General features: G+C 49.6%; 1 protein-coding gene across 4 annotated transcripts in view; it reads right to left on the bottom strand.

Moving 5' to 3' along the window:
• The window catches only part of NBAS (NBAS subunit of NRZ tethering complex), a 243,145-nt gene that overhangs the window by 189,801 nt on the left and 35,429 nt on the right, over positions 1-17,915 (bottom strand). For all 4 annotated transcript variants that reach the window (XM_045844418.1, XM_045844421.1, XM_045844420.1 and 1 more), the window contains exons 10-12: positions 14,270-14,408; positions 8,077-8,145; positions 5,476-5,604 (exon numbers count right to left, since the gene is read on the bottom strand). In XM_045844418.1, the coding sequence (XP_045700374.1) occupies positions 5,476-5,604; positions 8,077-8,145; positions 14,270-14,408 (337 nt within the window). The remainder of the gene's footprint in view (positions 1-5,475; positions 5,605-8,076; positions 8,146-14,269; positions 14,409-17,915) is intronic.

Raw genomic sequence — 17,915 nt, 5'->3', positions numbered from 1 at the left:
CAGAGTGACCAGCGCTGTCAACTCCGAGGGCTCTGTCTGTGCAGACACGCTGTGGGCCAGTGCTCCGAGGACAGGATCACCAAGCTCCTGTGACCCATGCCAGCACCCCAGGGACCCTCGCATCTGGCCCCATGCTGACACGTCCTGAGAAGCAGCCTCCACGCCCCTCCTCTTTGTACAACATGCTACCCTGTGTCTTTTTTTTTTTAATTTTTCAAGATTTTATTTATTTATTTTTAGAGAGGGAAGGGAGGGAGAAAGAGAGAGAGAGAGAAACATCAATGTGCAGTTGCTGGGGGCCGTGGCCTGCAACCCAGACATGTGCCCTGACTGGGAATCAAACCTGCGATGCTTTGGTTCGCAGGCCGCGCTCAATCCACTGAGCTATGCCAGCCAGGCTACCCTGTCTGTGTCTGAAAGGAGCCCCAGGCGCCCTCGCGTTACAGCGCAACAGCAGCCTGGAGGGGGCGCCCCAGGAGCACAGTTACAGATTGTATATAAAGAAAGGCTATTGTGACTAACCCAGCATCTTTTTCACATTTAAAGTTCTTATCTAATTTCTTGTATGGCTAAAAGCTAAACATAGCGAAGCCCCTGCCTCCGACAACATGAAAGCAACCTTTCCAAAGTTCACCCGCTCCACAAACACGGCCTGGTATTCCGTGCGCCAAGCCCTGGGTGAGGTCCCACGGGAGAGCTGGCTGTGCAGAGCCTGCTCTCAAGGGCTCCCCGTCTGGCGGGGTGGGCTGTGGAGGCAGCTGTGGGTCACACCGAGATGAATCACAGGGACTGCCACCCTCTCGCTGACCCTCCACGGACTCATCCATCTAACACAATGGTCCTCACCTGCTGTATGCCAAAGAGAGGATACAATGAAAATGGAAAAGGCAAGTTTTCTGTCTACTACATCTAAGGAAGTACACATAGGTAAATAAAACTTCTCCAGACAAAATTAAGACCAAAACTAAGAGGTAAATATATAAACATAACATATGGGAAATGTTTGAAATGATAATCACTTTAGCAATTTACTTTATTCCAGACATGAACAAACCTTAATACTCACAGATTTCTAGCCAGATGGATGTTCATATTGACAATGAAAGCCGAAGTGTTTAATCAACTCAGAACTAGACGGATGGAAGTCAGAACAGGCACTTACACAAGATCTTTAATCATTAGATTTTATAGAGGAAATAATCACACAAAGTACATTCTAAAAACTAATAAAGTAGCAAATTACAAAAGGAAAGCCCCAGATGAGCTGAACTTACAATTGAGTAAAAGAGTTTAAGGTTCCCTGGCTGGTGTGGCTCAGTGGACTGAGGGCCGGCCTGCGAACCGAAAGGTTGCCAGTTGGATTCCCAGTCAGGGCACGTGCCTGGGTTGCAAGTAGGTCCCCAGTTAGGGGCACAAGAGAGGCGACCACACATTGCTGATGTTTCTCTCCCTCTCTTTCTCCCTCCCTTTCCGTCTCTCTAAAAATAAATAAATAAAATCTTAAAAAAAAAAAAAAGAGTTTAGCCTTGGCTGGCATAGCTCAGTGGATTGAGTGCAGGCTGGGAACCAAAGTATCCCAGGTTCGATTCCCAGCCAGGGTACATTCCTGGGTTGCAGGCCATAACCCCTAGCAACCGCACATTGATGTTTCTCTTTCTTTCTCTCTCTCTCTCTCTCTCTCTCTCTCCCCCCCCACCCTTCCCTCCCTAAAAATAAATAAATAAAATCTTAAAAAAAAATGAATCACTTTAAAAAAAAGAGAGAGAGTTTAAGGTTGTACAGGGCAATGACAACCTTAGTTTCTTCTCAGGCAACGTTGCCTGAGCTAAAATTGTCATTTCTGACTCTACACTACCCATTACCCTAGAACCCCTTTCAAACTAAGCGGCCTGTCCGCTCACTTCCTGGAGCCACGATAAAGGGAAACAGAGCCCGGCGCGCCTGGTCGCCCCGCGCCACCTGACCATCCATCGCCGGAGGAGGGAGAAGAGAGCGGCTGGTCGAGTGCCTTCCGGGGCTGGAGTGTTCTCAAGTGGCTCCCAGCCTGTGATGAGCGCGCGAGGTCCACCGCACTTACTGACATCCCACTGCCGGGGTCTCCACATAACCAGGTGCCCGGCTCCCAGAGGGTCACTCACGTCAACTGCAGAGCACACCCCCCCACCCCCCCCTCGTTCTCCATCAACATCACAGCGGGCGCCGGGTTTGCGGACAGGCGCTGCCGAGGCGAGCCCACTAGCGCCCACTAGTGCCCGCGTGCCCAGGTGCAAGTCAGCATCTCCCCACGCACCACGGTGACTTGGAAAAGGCTCAGCCTAGGAGCCACGGGTCCGCCTGAAATCTTGACTCTAACACCAGCATCTAACGGACCCCGTTAACCACCGTTAGCACTCTTCCCCTCTATTAAAATGAGCACGAACCCACTTTTTACTTGATAGGGCTTCTGTGAAGCAAATAAAATAAATGAAAACTGCTCTGGGGACGGCCAAGCCGCACTGCACAGACGCTATTTATTCCCACGAGTCCTTCCCGCCGACACTATCCACTGAATTTATGTGCCTCTCCTCTGAGCTTATCTTTTCATAATATTAACATGTTATTTTATTGATTTGTTTATCATTTCCCTTGGAAGACCGAACAGCTTAAGGGCAAAGACTGTGACTGATTGCATTTTCCACTCCAGCCTTTGGTAGAGATTCAATAAACAGTTGAACTTTATTTTACGATTACTGTTAGGAGTCTAGTAGCTACCTCCTCTCCGTGGCACTCCCCCAAGCCTTCCAGAAGGTAACCCAGCGTGCCAGACGTTGGCGACTCCCTTCAGACTGTCGCGTGCACGCCTGAAAGGCCCAGCCCGATGCGACTGACCCCCAGGTTATTCAGCTGGTGAAGGTTACGGACCCCCAGGTTACTGCGCCTGGAGGGGCAAGACTCGAGCAGGGGCTGGCTGTTCGGGCGCCTCCTGCCGTCCCTCCGCAGCACGCGCCACAGACACTGACGACAAAGGGTTTCACGAGGAGAGGGTATCTCATCACTTATTCTGGAAACTGGGACACGCCACCTAGCTCGAGAGACCAACATATCTGAGAGGGGCGAGGCAACCTGTGTTACGTTCACCGGGAAAAAGGACTTGTCTCGGTTCTTTTTTAAAGATCATCAAATACATAAAGTCTAACAAATAGAAGTTTCCCCCCCGCTCACCTTTTAAAAATGTATTTACTTTCCAATGGAAAGAGTGTGGACATCAGACTCCTAGAGACAGGAAGTCCAATCTCAGCCGCACTGCTCGCTTGCTGAATAACCCCGGGACAAGGGCTCAGAGAACAGCCACCAGACTGTCTGGGGGTCACTGGGTCACAGCCAAAGGCGGTGAGATGGAACCTCACTGAGGTACAGCCACAGAAAAATCAGGCCACGGCAATTCCTGGCGGACAGTGAGTCCAAACTCGCAGCACGTTTCTGTCCACGAGACTCGCCCTGGGACAACGCTGGAGGCGGATGTCCAGCCTGACTTTATCGCGTCCCACCACGCACCTGTTCTGCTGTTTCCAAATTCCCTCCTTTTCCTGTCCCGTCACTTTCCTGGTGGCCTAGTCCAACTACTGAGATATTTATATAGTTATTCACTCCAGAGTTCCAAGATTTCTAAGCGATTTTTAAATTAAAATTGTTTTAATTAAAAAATCACTACAGAATCCTAATTAATGAATAACATTGAGTTAAAGGCTAAAGGGTTATATGGGCATTGACTGGCAACTGAGACAAAAAAAGTCCAGCCAGTCAGAGGGCTGAGGGCAGTGGGCAAGGCCCATGGCAGATGCGGTCCGTCTGTGCGGACAGGACAGGAAGGGCCGTCCAGAACTCCGGTGAACAAAAAAAGTGAGCTCATGGATCTTCTCGAACAGCCTTTACACTGTACGACATCCTAGCATTTTCACAAGATGAACGAACTCACAAGAAGTGTGCTTTCTATTAGGTGACTGAAAACAACCTAAGAAAACAGAAAGTCAGGGGAAGGGGAGAATGTCTTTCACATCCAAAGTTCTCACCATGTAAATGTGCCCAAATGTACAATTTCCCGCGTACAACAGAACATCAGGATCTTCCCGAATGACAAAAGCTGAATATTTTATCACCATGGAAAACATGGGCAACTTTTGGATCAAGTATCTGGCACGCCTAGCTAAAATACATTTTTTAAAAGAACGGTTTAGAGAGCCGGTCCACTCTACTCCTGGAGTGGAGACGGAAGTCAGATGAGCTGTAATTTCACTGCCGAGAGCAGGTCCCTCGTATCTGGCCGCTGAGGTGGAAGGCTGAGGGGCCTCCATTCTATTTAGAACAAGTGCAGACCCAGGGAGTAGAGAGGCCAAGAACAAATTAATTTCTAGGTAGGAACTGAAATGATCTCTCAGTTCCCAGAGGGAAATGATCTTCCTAAACCTGCGCTGAAGATACGGAAGACCTCGCGAGCCAGAATGAATGAATTTCAGTCTGTGGAAAGAGTAAGAAAATGCAGAGCCACTTTCTCTTCCCCCGACTATTCTGAATAAAAATGCCATTAGCTTACTAAGAATTCTTTGAACAGTGCAGTTTAACTGGTGAAATTTAAAAGAATTCTGAAAAAGGACATCAATCCACGCAGATTTCTCAGGGAAAACACTCCAACCTTCGAATCGCAAAACTATCCACCAAACCTGGTGACAAGGTATTTCTATTAAAAACCAAAAGGAATGGCGAAGTGATAGAAGGGAAATTAACCCTTCAAGTGCTGAAATGCAAAATAATCATCAGAAGAGTAAAAGATTTATAACACACACTGTATGTAATTGAGATGATTATTTTTAAACCTTCCCTCTATCACAATATGTGGCGTTATATAAGCGGACCTCACTTGCCCATCATAATTTTAAATTATAATTGATGTGGATTTCATCAGTTTTTAAGTAACTCTTTTAATTCTTAAAATGTCATTGTAAGACATTACAAATTTAACAGTTCTATCTTTCTTTGTATCTTCACTATCCATCTTTTGAGTGAAGAGACAATAACTCCCTTCAAGCCTTAAGTAAACCCAATGTTACCAGAGTTGCAAAATTTGGGAAGAATAGTGATGTTTTTAGAATATTGACCCTTCAAAGCCTTGATCACATCAGTTGACCCTTTATAAAAAAGTAACATCTCCAATCTGTGTTTCTGGAACAGAAAAAACAAGGGGGAGGCGTGGAATGGAAAATGCGATGGACAGATTAGATCCCACATACAGAGCGTACTGCACTAGAAATTAAAACCATTCCACAGTGCTACTCTATTAGGAGCCTGTCCTACCGTACCAATAGTATTGTAAGTTTTGGAATGATGAGAATAAATCACATCAGTGCACCACAGTAAAATATCACAGCAAAGTGAAATCACTGCCGGGAGTCCCCCTTAGGCAAGACCCGTCCTAGGAAGAATCAGGACCTGGAGACTCACCTGCTCGTTTTGCCTCCACTCCCCCTGCTGCTTCAGCGATGGAACGGCCCACACACTCAGTTGCCCTGAGAAGTGAATGGCTGCAAGGAGAGTCCCGTCCGGGGAGAGGCTCATCTTAAAGATCCCGTCCTACACGAAAATTACATCACATTAGTGTCAGAGCAAAGGCTTGAGGCTCAACAGAAACAACCTCCAGAGTTTAATAACACCCTTTCGAGAGTGCCAGGTCGTAAATGGTCTCTCCTAATGACGAGTTCCAACACCCTCACGACATCAGAAATGTGCCCCAGCATATACAAACAGGACTCTTACCCTTAAGGAGAACTTTTAAATCTCTCTTATAGTGTTATACTTTGCATATCACGAAACCTAAAATGAGGGCATTATAAAAATATTCCTTAGTATCATGCACCAATAACCATAAGTTTTCAATAACTTTTATGGGCTGATGTTGAGTAGAACGTGAATTTCTTGAATTTGGGGTCCACATCTATAAAACTCTATATGTACCCAATGTCTGGCATATTCTGTACATCACACACGGGCCACGACATCATGCTGGGGAAGAGACAGAAAGGGAGGGGAAGGAAGACAGAGATGGAAGAAAAGAGGATCCAGCGTGATGGGAGTTAGTGCAGCCAGGGGAGAAATGCATTCCTTAATTTAGGGAACTCTCTGAATGTTTAAGATTTTCAGATTTGCTGGCAAATTACCCAATTTAGAGAATCTAATTGTTGCCACAGAGGAAACTTTGTATACACTGATTTTAGCCTCAGGGTACACATGACCAGCCTCAGGGCACAAAGAGCAAGTCTTGGCTTTTGAGTCCTACTTATCCAAATCTCTCAATCCCTTCCTTCGAGAAACCGGGTTTGCTCGGTTACCACGAGAGAAACTACACAAGCAGAAATACCACCTGCCTCCCACCTACCACAGAATCACAAGACTCAACCGAACACTAAATGGACATCCATTTCCCATCAATGGATTCGCTAAGGACAGGGTCCAAGGTAACCTAACCCCCAAGAATAAAACAGAGGCATGAACATGGTAGCCCGGAGCCTTCTTTCTCCTGAACATTTACAAAATCCAGCAACACAGGGCCCAGCACCCCCAGACGGCACTAATCGGGCAGGACGGGGTAGCACGTGCACCCTCAGAAGGGTCATGCCCCCACCATTCCCTACGGTGGCCCGAGATTGACGCTGAGTGTCAGCTACAAAACAAAAAACTAAGCATGACTAGACTGAAAGCCCAGAATTACACCCGACTCCGTTCACCGTATCATCCACACTGACCATCAGAAACAGACAGAACAGTTCTGGGAAGTGAGGCACATCACTGGATGAGCAGACAGGCGAAAACATTCGCACCCTCTAACCTCCCCGCATAAGGCCGCCCCAGAACCCAGACTTGGATGCAGCTCGGATTAAAGACAAACGCCGGGAGCAATGGGAGGGGGAAGCAATGAAAGCAGAGCCCCTGAAGCAGGGTTCTGAGGGCGGCACACCCCGGCCCCTGGGATGGAGGCGGGGGCGGGGGCAGAAGACCAAGGGCCTGGCACCAACAGGCCCCTCGGTTTCACGTCAAGGAAGCCCCAGAAGCACAGATGGGTGTGAGCTACAAGACCTCTCCACCCATCCTGTGGACTTCACGAAGAAGAAACTGCAGACCCGCGAGAGTTAGGGTGCTTGCCCCGGATCGTTCCAGTGTCGACAGCAGAGCCTGAACTAGGTGCAGGGCCCTCGGCCCCAGGCCCTGTCACTGCCACTGCACCGCGGTCACCGCCCCTCCTGGGCCCGCCCGGCCTTTCCAGCAGTCACAGGCATGCCCCTGGGTAGAGTGCTTTACGATTTCGGTCACCGAAATAATTAGCCGTATGTGACCTATATGGTAACTCCCAGGTATTACAAAGGCTCCATTAAACAACTGCACTAAAAGTACACACAAAGCAAGTAGAAAGTTTATGAATCTAGTTAACAATAACAAAGAAATGTATACTTGATAATGTGATAATTTAACAACAGCATTGTGACCAGGGAAATAATGAATGTACTAAACTTTCTTTTGATTGAATTCCTCCCTCTCTCGATTCCTCCTTCCTTTCCTTCCTTTCTGTCTAGACCCTTAAGCAATAAATATATTAACTAAAACGTTACCAATTGCTTTTAATGCGGTGAGTTCTTTGTCCCCTTAGTTTCACCTGGTGCTATGCTATCCACGCTGTGAACTCACAATCCTCGTTAAGCATTTGGCTGTACAGATTCGCACTCACCAACGAAAGTAGGAATATGGTACAGTGAATGCCCATGGACACAACAACCAGCTTAAACAATTATCAACACTTCAAGCTGTTTCATGAACCCTTCCCCAAGCACCAGAATGCCCCCAGGGATTTTTTTAAACAGCGAAACAGGCACATCTTCAGGGAAGGCCTGCACGAACTTCTGCCCGTGCGCAGGCCCACACAGAGCGCGCACGGCTGAGAGTGCACCCGGGAGAAGGAGGATGGCCGGACATCCAGGGTCCGTTGGACTCTGCCCGCCGTGGTGGTCTGCGGAGGGTATTCGAGAAGCACCGGGTTTTCAGTTCAAGAGTTACCTGTTCTTGTCCTGGACGGCTGTAAAGCTTCCCACTTAGCATCCTTAATAAGCCCAGCGTCTTCGGCACCTGCAAAATAAACGCACATCGTACAAAGAAAGATCAATGTAATGCTCTCTCACTGCATACAGTCCTTGGGTCGTAAAATGAAAACTATAGCAAAGGTCGTATTTAAAGTCACAGTAAAGAAAATCGTCAGTGTCAGAAATATTGGTGAGGCTTTTTTTATTTGAAAAAAAAAAGTCCACCAAGCAGTAAGTCTTACAAATATGCCCACAACTGAGCACTTTTCTAAATACACGTGTCCCAAGTCTGGTGTGACTCTGCACGTCAGAATCCACTCCCGGCTGCTCTCTGGCGATGCCGCCACAGGCCGTCACCCTACCAGGACCGCGGACACGGGCAGAGCTTCCAACAGAAGTTTCACTCTGAGGGAATTCTTTCCACACCAGAAAAGGAATCATCATTTAGAAACCAGGATTTGAAATGACACAAGATTCTTTGTGTCTTTAGATTTAAGAAATACACTTACAAAAGCAAGAGAGAGAGATGAGGTACGATTTTTAACAAGGAAAATAACAAGTGACGCAGGAGATGCGCGGGGTTGGGAGCCCTGGCCCCCTGCTGGAGGGGGGGTGCGAGGGCGCGGCCGCCCTGGGGAAAGGAGGGTGGGCCCTCACAAAGTCAACTCACAATCACCACAGGACCCAGCAACTCCGGCTGAGCACATACCCAAAGAATAAAGTGCAGCATGCACTCAAACACACACGTGTGCACGAACGTTCACAGCGACACCGTAACACAACAGCCAAACAGTGGAAACCACGCCAGTGTCCATTCAGTAACTGGATAAACAGGTGCAGTGCATACAGGGGACTACCATTCAGTCACACAAAGGGCCGAAGCACAGACGTGCTAGGGCTCGGATGCACCGCCAAGACTCTGTGCTGAAGAAGAGCAGCCAGACGCAAACGGCCACACTGCACGGTTCCACTCGCAGGAAGCGTTCAGAGCAGGCGGTCCACGGAACCTGAGGGCAGACCACGGGCTGCAAGGAGTTGTGGGGGTGGTGGGGGGGGGGGTAGAAGAGGGAGCTCAATGGGCACGAAGTCTCTTCTTGGGCTGATGAAAGTGCTTTGCGACGGAACAGCCGATGGATGCACAAAACTGTAAATGCTCCAAGTGCCACTGAACTGTACCCTTTAAAATGGTTATTGGTTAATAGTAGGTTACGTGAATTGTATTTAATTTACAAGCAAAAGGCAAAGAGGACAGGGTACTGTTCTGTTGAAGTGAACATTTTCCCCACCAGAGCTGAGTAGCTAAGACAGTATGACACCCTAACTCCCAGTATTTTCTCCAACCACAAGAAAAAGCAAGATGGGAAAAATAATTCTACATGAAAACTACGCCCACAGCTTAACCCGAAGACAGAAGACACACAAACTTGAAAATCACCTCAAGCAGAAGGAGAGGTCCCCAAATCCCGGGTGTCGCTCCCACCTGCTCTCACCCGGTGCCCACGACCCCCCGCAGGCCCACCTCGGGCCGGTGGCAGCCAAAGCAGAATAAGAAACTCCTGGAGGCCCACGGGGACAGACACGGGAAGCCGACACAGAGGCCCAAGGCCTCCCTAAGGTCACTTCCGAATTCATAACCCAAGAAATCTTTCCAGAAAGAGAAAAAGATCCAAATCTGTAACTGAAAGAGTCAATGGATACCGGGAAAATTAACCCAGAATGATCAACTCCAGGAAAAGCCCTAGGAAAGCTGTTAGATTTTGAAGATAAAGAAAATCCTTAAGGCCTCCAAGCAAAAGGGCCAAACAAGGTACAAAGGGGAAATAATTGAACTTACATCAGACTTTTCCAACTCCACATACCACACAAAGCAACAACAGACTAGTTTTTGTTTTTTTTTTCCTTTAAGTGCAATGGGGAAAAAAAAGGTAAACCAAGGATTTTACATCCAGACACATTGTCCTTCAGATCCGGGCTATGGACAACAATTCTGAACATACAAGAACTTAAGAAACTCTTCACCTACGAGCCTTTCACAAAACATCTACGAGAGGATAATTTCATCTGACCAAGAGATGCCTGGGAAAAGTTCAGCAAAAGGATACAGGAGCATTTTGGAACATGTAAATGGACATCCAAGCCTAAAAAAAAAATAAAACTGAAGGTAAAGGTAGAAATTAATGTGTAAATATGTGTTTTGACAGAGAAATAATACAACTAAAAAAAGGGAGGAGAAAGGAAAGGGAAATAGTAGAATAAACTAATTTTTGGGTAAGCAATTAGGAGGAATTAAAGAATGTCAGTGAAACTGACAAACTGGTACAGTACTGGAAGGCACTGACAGTACCAATAAGGGAGTATCGGTGGGATGATAGAGGTGAGCCCCCTCTCAGGTGAGTTCAGGAAAGCCTGGGAAGAGAGGGCGCAGAGACGAGGACAGGCAGCTCCTGAGCGTGCCGAAGGAAGGACTGGACACTGGGCGGCAGGCAGCAGGGTCCCGGGGAGTTCAAACCCCCGGGAGCTACACTGAAGGCTTTCTCCGGCGAGAAACGCAGAGGCACGCCATACGCTGGTAAATCTAACAGAGAGCAAAACCGATGACACAGGAACACACCCTCCGACGAGCACGCGTGAGACCCAGCTGGCCAACAGAAGGGCCAGCCCTCCCTGGCGCGAGGACAGCCAGCCGGGGCTACCAGGGGACGGAGGAGGCACCCAGGCACAGGTGCCGGCAGGCGGCGAGCCCCGACCCACGGAGAAGCTCTTCTCATCACCTCCCCCTTCTCAGGGCACTAGGATTTCTCAGGGAAGCGGGGTTCCATAAAGCTCTGATCTCTCCACAACATGCTATACTGGAAAAGCAGCATCAGTAACGAGAACTACAGTCAGTTTTGTTCACTTTACTTTTTTCTAAAATTTTGATCTTAAAAACAGAAATAGAGAATAGTTAACACCGTAGATCATTTTATGATTGATCGAGTACATTCACACATATTCCCTCATCCGACCCTGGCAAAAGCCCGGATACGCAGGGCGAAGTGACGAGCTGGAATTCCAATCCCAGCCCTCTGACTCCCAACCTGGGTCCGCGCCCGCCGCCCAGTGACTGCACTCTAACCCCTCATCTGCTACGGCTTCCCGACCTCAGCCGAGGACACAGCTGTACCCTCCAACACAGGGAAGCCCGGAGGGCCGCCTTGAGAGCTATTAACTGGGGCAGTGATTCAGTGTTGAACAAACGAGTAAGTAAAACTGCCTCACACCGATGACACCAACATTAATTCAGAAAGCTTGGTCAATACACGTATTGAGTTTTGCATAGTCTCTTTTACAACCTAGCAGCCTCGCAAGAGACCGGAGTATATGTCGGCAGCACTCTGTGGTCAATACCACCCCCAGCACAAGAGCAACCCCTAACAAAGAGCAAGAGGAGGCTCCGTGAGGACAGTGTCTGCCGTCTGACAAAAGGGACTAATTCTATTAATTCGAACGGCTTTGAGGTAGGGGAAGGCTATGGAGAATGACTGTAAGTTTAGCTGCAAGTCACGTTTAAAAGCCACTAACATAATTAATATATACTTGCAGCATTTCAAGAAGTTAATCATACAGCAGAGCATTCAACTGGCAATTCAATATTTTTCCCCACTTACTCTGTCGGTGCACAGGCAATTTTCTTTTAAAAGACTCTGATACCAAAGCTTCAGGGCAGAGAGGGAAGGGCCAGGCAGAGCAGAACAGATCCCAGCACGTCGGGAAGAGGCCAAAGCAGGCGCCCAGAAGGGCTCAGAGAAGCCACGGGGAGTGCGAGCACCGTGGCCCCCGCGGCCTGCCCTTTCCCAGGCCACGGCCACGATCACGCCTGGCCACGCGGCCCTGAGACGGACTCACGCAGGCCGCCCCCTTCATCTCTCCGGGGGTGCTCCACACCTCTCCGCCCCGCTCTTCCTCTTCCCCTCGCCTCCGGCGTTGACGCAGCGTGCCATGGCAACCGAAATGCTGGAAAGATCGTACAACGAAAGTCCAGCACGCCTTCCACTGGGTTCACCCGTTACTGACCTCCTGCCACGCTGACTTTCCCTGTGTGTATACATTCTTCTTAAAATTATTTTTTGACCGAACCATGTAAACACGACCTACAGACACCGCACTTCGAGTCAAAAAGCAAAGCCCTCTGACTTTGAACAGCTTTGCTTTTTGACTAAGTCACGACCAGGTCTGCCCTCACAGAGTCCACAGTTAAAACTGTAGCTGGACGTGAGTGCCAACAGAGGGAGGAGCCGGACCAAATCCCTGCGAACGTGGAACAGCATGCCCACGCCCACAGCGTACAAGTAGCTGCAGCCCCACTCCTCCTTACAGCCCACGGGATAGTCACCGCAGCGAAAGTGGGACGAGGCCGCCGACAAGTGTGCATTTTCACGCGGGGAATGAGGGGACGGCCACAAACAGGAACACGAGGCCCTGGGCCCACCCCTGTGCCCCCGTTCTTAGTTCTCAAGGTCTCCCGGGCCTCAGGCCCCCGGTCTGCAAGGGGGCCCTCGCCGAACCCTCCAGAGAGAACCAGCGGGTGCCAGACTCATGCAGTCTGGCGAGGAGAAGGGCAGAGGGGATGGGCAGAGGGGCCGGAGGAGCCCACGTCGCCGTCCTGCGTGTGACCGGGCCTGAAAACGCGGGCGGTTTGAGGGCCTGGTGCCACAGCGACCAGTCAGCAGGCCTAATTGATTCTTTAAAAAAAGTGCCTTGTTGGGTTAGATTTACAATCACATATTTCAATATGGGCTAAAAGCTAAAGAAAACCTTAGTGGAAGCTTACTATAATTGCTAAGGATTTCTTTGCAAAAGTACTTCTTTGTTAGCACCTTTTCAACACCAAACCCTTTAACCATCCGTGGTTTTAGAGGATTCTTTTGAAATAAATATATTTTAAGAAGAAATAATGGGACAAACACAGTCATTATAGGAAAAAAGACCCGTGTAACACACTCACTCACGCGGTGGGTCACGTTAATGGGCCCTTCCCCCCCGCCACTCGAAACTGTCGGGTGCCCGCCACGCGGCGGGCCACGCACAAGTGCAGGGCGTGCTGTCCGATCAAGCGTTTGCAGTTTACACAAATCACCAAGGCACACAACCTCACAGGGCAGCCACTGCGGCGGACACAGCAGTGGTCACCAACACGTAGTTGTCCTCGCCCTCCGCACACACGGAGAGCTACTCCCCAGACCCCCGAGAGCCCGAGGGGTCCCGCGACTGGCTGCAGTAAGTGAACTGAGAGCAGGCGTGGTATCAAGTCTGGGTGAGGACAGGGAAACGCTCCACCTTTCAGCCCTCTCCTCCCCTGCTAAGCCCGTAAATGGAGACAGTGGGACCTCGAGACAGGGCAGCCCCCGTGGACCCTGGAATCATTACAGGGAACAGGGTGTTTAGGAGAGTCACGGTGCCAACAGCAGGCTCAGCCAGCAATGAGGAATATGTCTTGGTGTCACAACCCAGAGAGATGTTGGATTTCTCATCCGTCTGTTTGCGGGACTGCTTTCATCATTCCGGACCCGAGCCCCTACCACTACAGCACACAGAGGCGCCGGACACAGAGTTGCAGCACGGGAGCTCCCGGACAGGGCGGGCGAATGAATGAAGGGTGGGAAGGAGGCCGTGTAAACATGAAACGAGATGGGAGGAGGGCACCTCAGACTCAGGAACTTGCGCAGGGCACCTCCTGCCAGTCGGTACCCTAGTTCTGCCACTTGCTGGCTGGACCAGGCGAAGGTACAAAATAAACTACACGTCCCTTTCGTCCTCAGGAGTCTCGGGCTGTTAACAACACCTACCCGAAAGGGTTACGAATAAATCCATGAGCTAAAACACCTAATAGTACTCAGAACAGCTGCAGCGCATAGAGAGCGCTTACAATCATACCGTCTAAATAAGTAAATGCAAGTAACTAGATTTCCGTTAGGACTTCTGTTTTTCTAGGAATGAGAACAAGTTACACAAAACATGCTTCAGGTAAGTCTGGCACTTGAGAGAAGCACTACGACTTCACCAGCAGTAAGTCATTCCCCTCGTTCAGGACAAATGACTCGCGCCCACCCCACCCCCCCGCCCCCGTACCTGACCACAGGCTCCCCTGCCCACGACCTGCTGGCAGAGGAAGCGCTGTAACTGGTACTCACCGCAGTGGCGCCGTCTCCACCGTGGGTGACCTGCTTGTAATGAGGGGACCCCGAGAGCACCCTCCAGGCAGAAAGGCCACAGCGAGAGGCTCTCGACGGGCCCCCTTCAGCAGATGCACATCCGCCCACCAGTAACAGCCTGAAACGGAGAAAAACAAAAAGAACTGATAAACTGCAAAGATAAACAAGACAACATCAGAGCAAAGAGCAGAAACGGTTACCTTCGCCAGGAAGACTACAGTAAAATTACTATGTACTACACCTAGAGGGTGAATATGTTAGATGAAACAAGCAAAACAAAACCAAGCGGTCTTTGGATTGCAATCTTTACCCTCACTCACGCAGGGGTGAGGCTTAGGCATGGAAGCACCTGAAACCCAGCTGGGGATTCGGAAACGAGAAAAACTGTTTTACAGTTGGCCACTGAATATCGAAGGGACTGTCTGTTATCAAACCAACGAACTTTCATAAACAGATGTGCCGCCTCACCCAGAGGCATAAACGAGGATGCTAATTGCAGCAGGGCACAGACACGATGAAGGCACAAACGGTGGAAGGGATGGCCGCTGGGGGTGCTGTGGGCGGGGCGGGGGGCGGGGTGGCCAGGACACTGGGGCGGGGCCAGGAGTGCAGCTGCGCAGGACGACTGGCTCGCTCCTCCGCTGCCTACGCCTTGCTGGCACGCAGAGCTCACTTTCCGGGCTAGGGAAAGCGGCCTAGACCGCTAGCACCAAAAAGCAAAGCTGCGGGACCACCACACCAACCAAGCGGGTTCACAGTGGAGCCCGAACAGCCGTGATCTGCCTTACTGAGGCTCAGCGTGCACACGGCGCTACCCTGGCGCCAGGTGCACAGCGAAAGACTCGACACGCGCACGTCCACTGCGAGACGGTCGCCACAGTGGGTCCGGTCAGCACTCCCCACATGCCGTTACCAACCGAGCTGCGCGGCCTCTGTGAGCGGGAGGAGGCAGGGAAACAGACCCTGCCTGGAGCCTGCAGGAAGAACAGCCTGGCCGACCCCGCTTGACTTCAGCTCAGGGGAACCCACTGCGAACTGGTCACCTCCAGGACAGTAAGGCCCTGCGCTTGTTTTAGCTGCCCGTGTTTTAGCAGCCGTCAGAGCGAGCACGGACCCCACTGCGCACCGGTGTCTTCCCAGCCCCCAAGCTCAGGCGGCCGGTCCAGGCCCCACCTCCCCCAACTCTCCTCGGCTTTCACCACTTACTTTCTTACCTGTTTCTGAACGGAGCCAACAACGGCAACACATCAAACAAACACAACACCTCGTCTCTACCACTGTACTCTCAGGTGGAAAACTCGAACGGCACAAAACAGGGAGACAGGGAGAGACAGGGAGCTTAGCCCAACTCAAATTCTCAAAATTCACAAAGCATCGTCGTCAATGTGCTTTATGCGCAGAAACACGCCCTGGGCCGTCACACAAAGCCCTTTTCCCGTTGCTTTTACGTACGGCTCTAACAAGTGTGCGTCACAGCAAATGGGAAGCAATACATTTTCAGAAGATGGCCTGAAGCAGCCCGTGTGGGCGGTCTCGACCCCGGGCCAACCTCCAGGGGGAAGACGCACTCAGCCCCGCCCACCAGGGCAGAGGAGACCTGGGTCCACAGTCAAGCCGGCAGTAGGGGCATGACTTTGACGAGCGCATGCGTGCTGCTCACATGATTCTCCTACACCAAGATCATTCCCCCCCTCCCCCAGAAAAGGTACGTTTACCACAGATAAAGTCATATGATTCCTCTGGGTCTAACTGCCCATTTAAAGAAAATACAGTTGACAAAAGAAAAACACTTCAAACAATCTATGAAGAAGTAATCTAACCAATGGGTAATCTAAAAATCCAGACAGAAAGAACTACAGGATAAATGGCCTGGTTTCTTCAGAACTAACTAACACTTTCTCTCTCTGGATGCGAAAGAATGTGAGAAGGAGAAAAACAGAGAGCAGATCAATGAATTAAGGGAGAACACAGCCTGGATGTTTGATAGCATTGACAAATGATTATTAATTATCTTCTAGTATGATAATGGTTTCATGTTTATGTTTTTTAGAGTCCTTATTTTTTAAATTTTTTAAAATACTGATTTACTTTTTTAGAGAGAGGGAACGGGAGGGAGAGAAAGAGGGAGAGAAACATCAATGTGTGAGAGAGACACACACAGCTGCCTCTTGCACACCCCCAACCAGGGACCTGGCCAGCAACCCAGGCGTGCGCCCTGACTGGGAACTGAACCGGCAACCTTTTGGTTCGCAGGCCGGTGCTCAAGCTACGGAGTCACACCAGCCAGGGGGTGGAGCCCTTATTTTTTTAGATGTACGACTGGAATATTTAACAAAAATAACATGCTTTCAAGGATAACTGAGGCTCAGGCAGGCAGGAGAACGCCCAGGGGTGCAGATGAAACGAGACTGGCCGTGAACTGGCTGTTGAGTGGAATGACAGGAGGAAAAGACCCGTTATTCTGCCCTCTCTGTGAATGTGCTTCCGATGTTCCATGAAGAGTGTTTTTTCAAAAGTCAGCTCATCAGGAAAAACTTCTCTGAATAAATAGAAACAAAACAGGCAATTTTGAGGATCTACATTTCCAAATTTAATCAGTGTTTTTTCCAAACAGAAAAGTTGTCATTCATAAAACATGCCCCCAAAAAGGCAAGATACAGCAGATCCTGATACCTTAATTGATTTGCATCTGATGAATGTACAACACACATGTTTACATCGACAGGGTCATTCTTTCCTCAGTGGACTGAGCATCATCGTTTAATCTGCACTGCGTCATGGAGCGGACAGATGTCGCGTCTAACTTTCAGTTGAAAAAACAGACACATAAAACTTTAAGCTGCCTGACTACTGAAGGAGATACAGGGCTGAGACTTCAGATCCGTTATTTCCTGGTCTCGTGCCTAGAAAGCACTTCCTCTTACAAAATTTCTCACAACTATCGTGGCCATGCAGAGCTCAGGCTGGCCACAATATGACAGGATCTATGACAAGATCCAAAAGAACAAACGTGACTCAATGTCTGCTTCCAAACGACCCCTCCTCCAGTCAGGGCAGACTGGAGAGAAACGGGGAAAAGAGGGAGAACGAGGGACCCAACCATGTGCTGTCCCCGCCAGCCGGGGGGCAGCCTGGGGACGCCGGTGCTCCAGCTACACGGACACGCGTGTGTTCACACGTGTGTACGTGGAGTTGAGGGGGACCTGACAGACTTCAGCAGCACGTGCACAGACTGGGTCCCACAGACACTCGGGAGAAATTCCTGCACCGGTGTCTTTGTCTCCGGGTAAAAGAGTGTTTCGTGCACTATTTACAGAGCAGGAAAATTAGGAATACTTTAAGTTAATTGAGGGCATGAGTAAATGAACTCAGTAGATTGTTCAGGGAACCGTATGCAATGTAATAAGAATACAAAATACATGTTGCAAGGCCGCACACCGAAATCATGAGCGCGGCTGCCTCCAGACAGGGGAAGCGAGACAAAGAAACGGAAGGAGGAAATCCTCACTACTGTCTCCCTTTCATTTATATGTCCGTGTGTCTGTGCACCACACACACATCTTTAGTAAAGCAGATAACCTTAATATTTGTCAATTATGGGCAGGAGGGACTAAGGTGTTCATTA

Source organism: Phyllostomus hastatus, unplaced genomic scaffold, assembly GCF_019186645.2.
Source record: "Phyllostomus hastatus isolate PE091 unplaced genomic scaffold, TTU_PhHast_1.1 phas_contig_402, whole genome shotgun sequence".
Lineage (NCBI taxonomy): Eukaryota > Metazoa > Chordata > Mammalia > Chiroptera > Phyllostomidae > Phyllostomus > Phyllostomus hastatus.
Note: the sequence above shows the minus strand (reverse complement) of the source record. Positions and strands in the feature narration are given on the sequence as shown.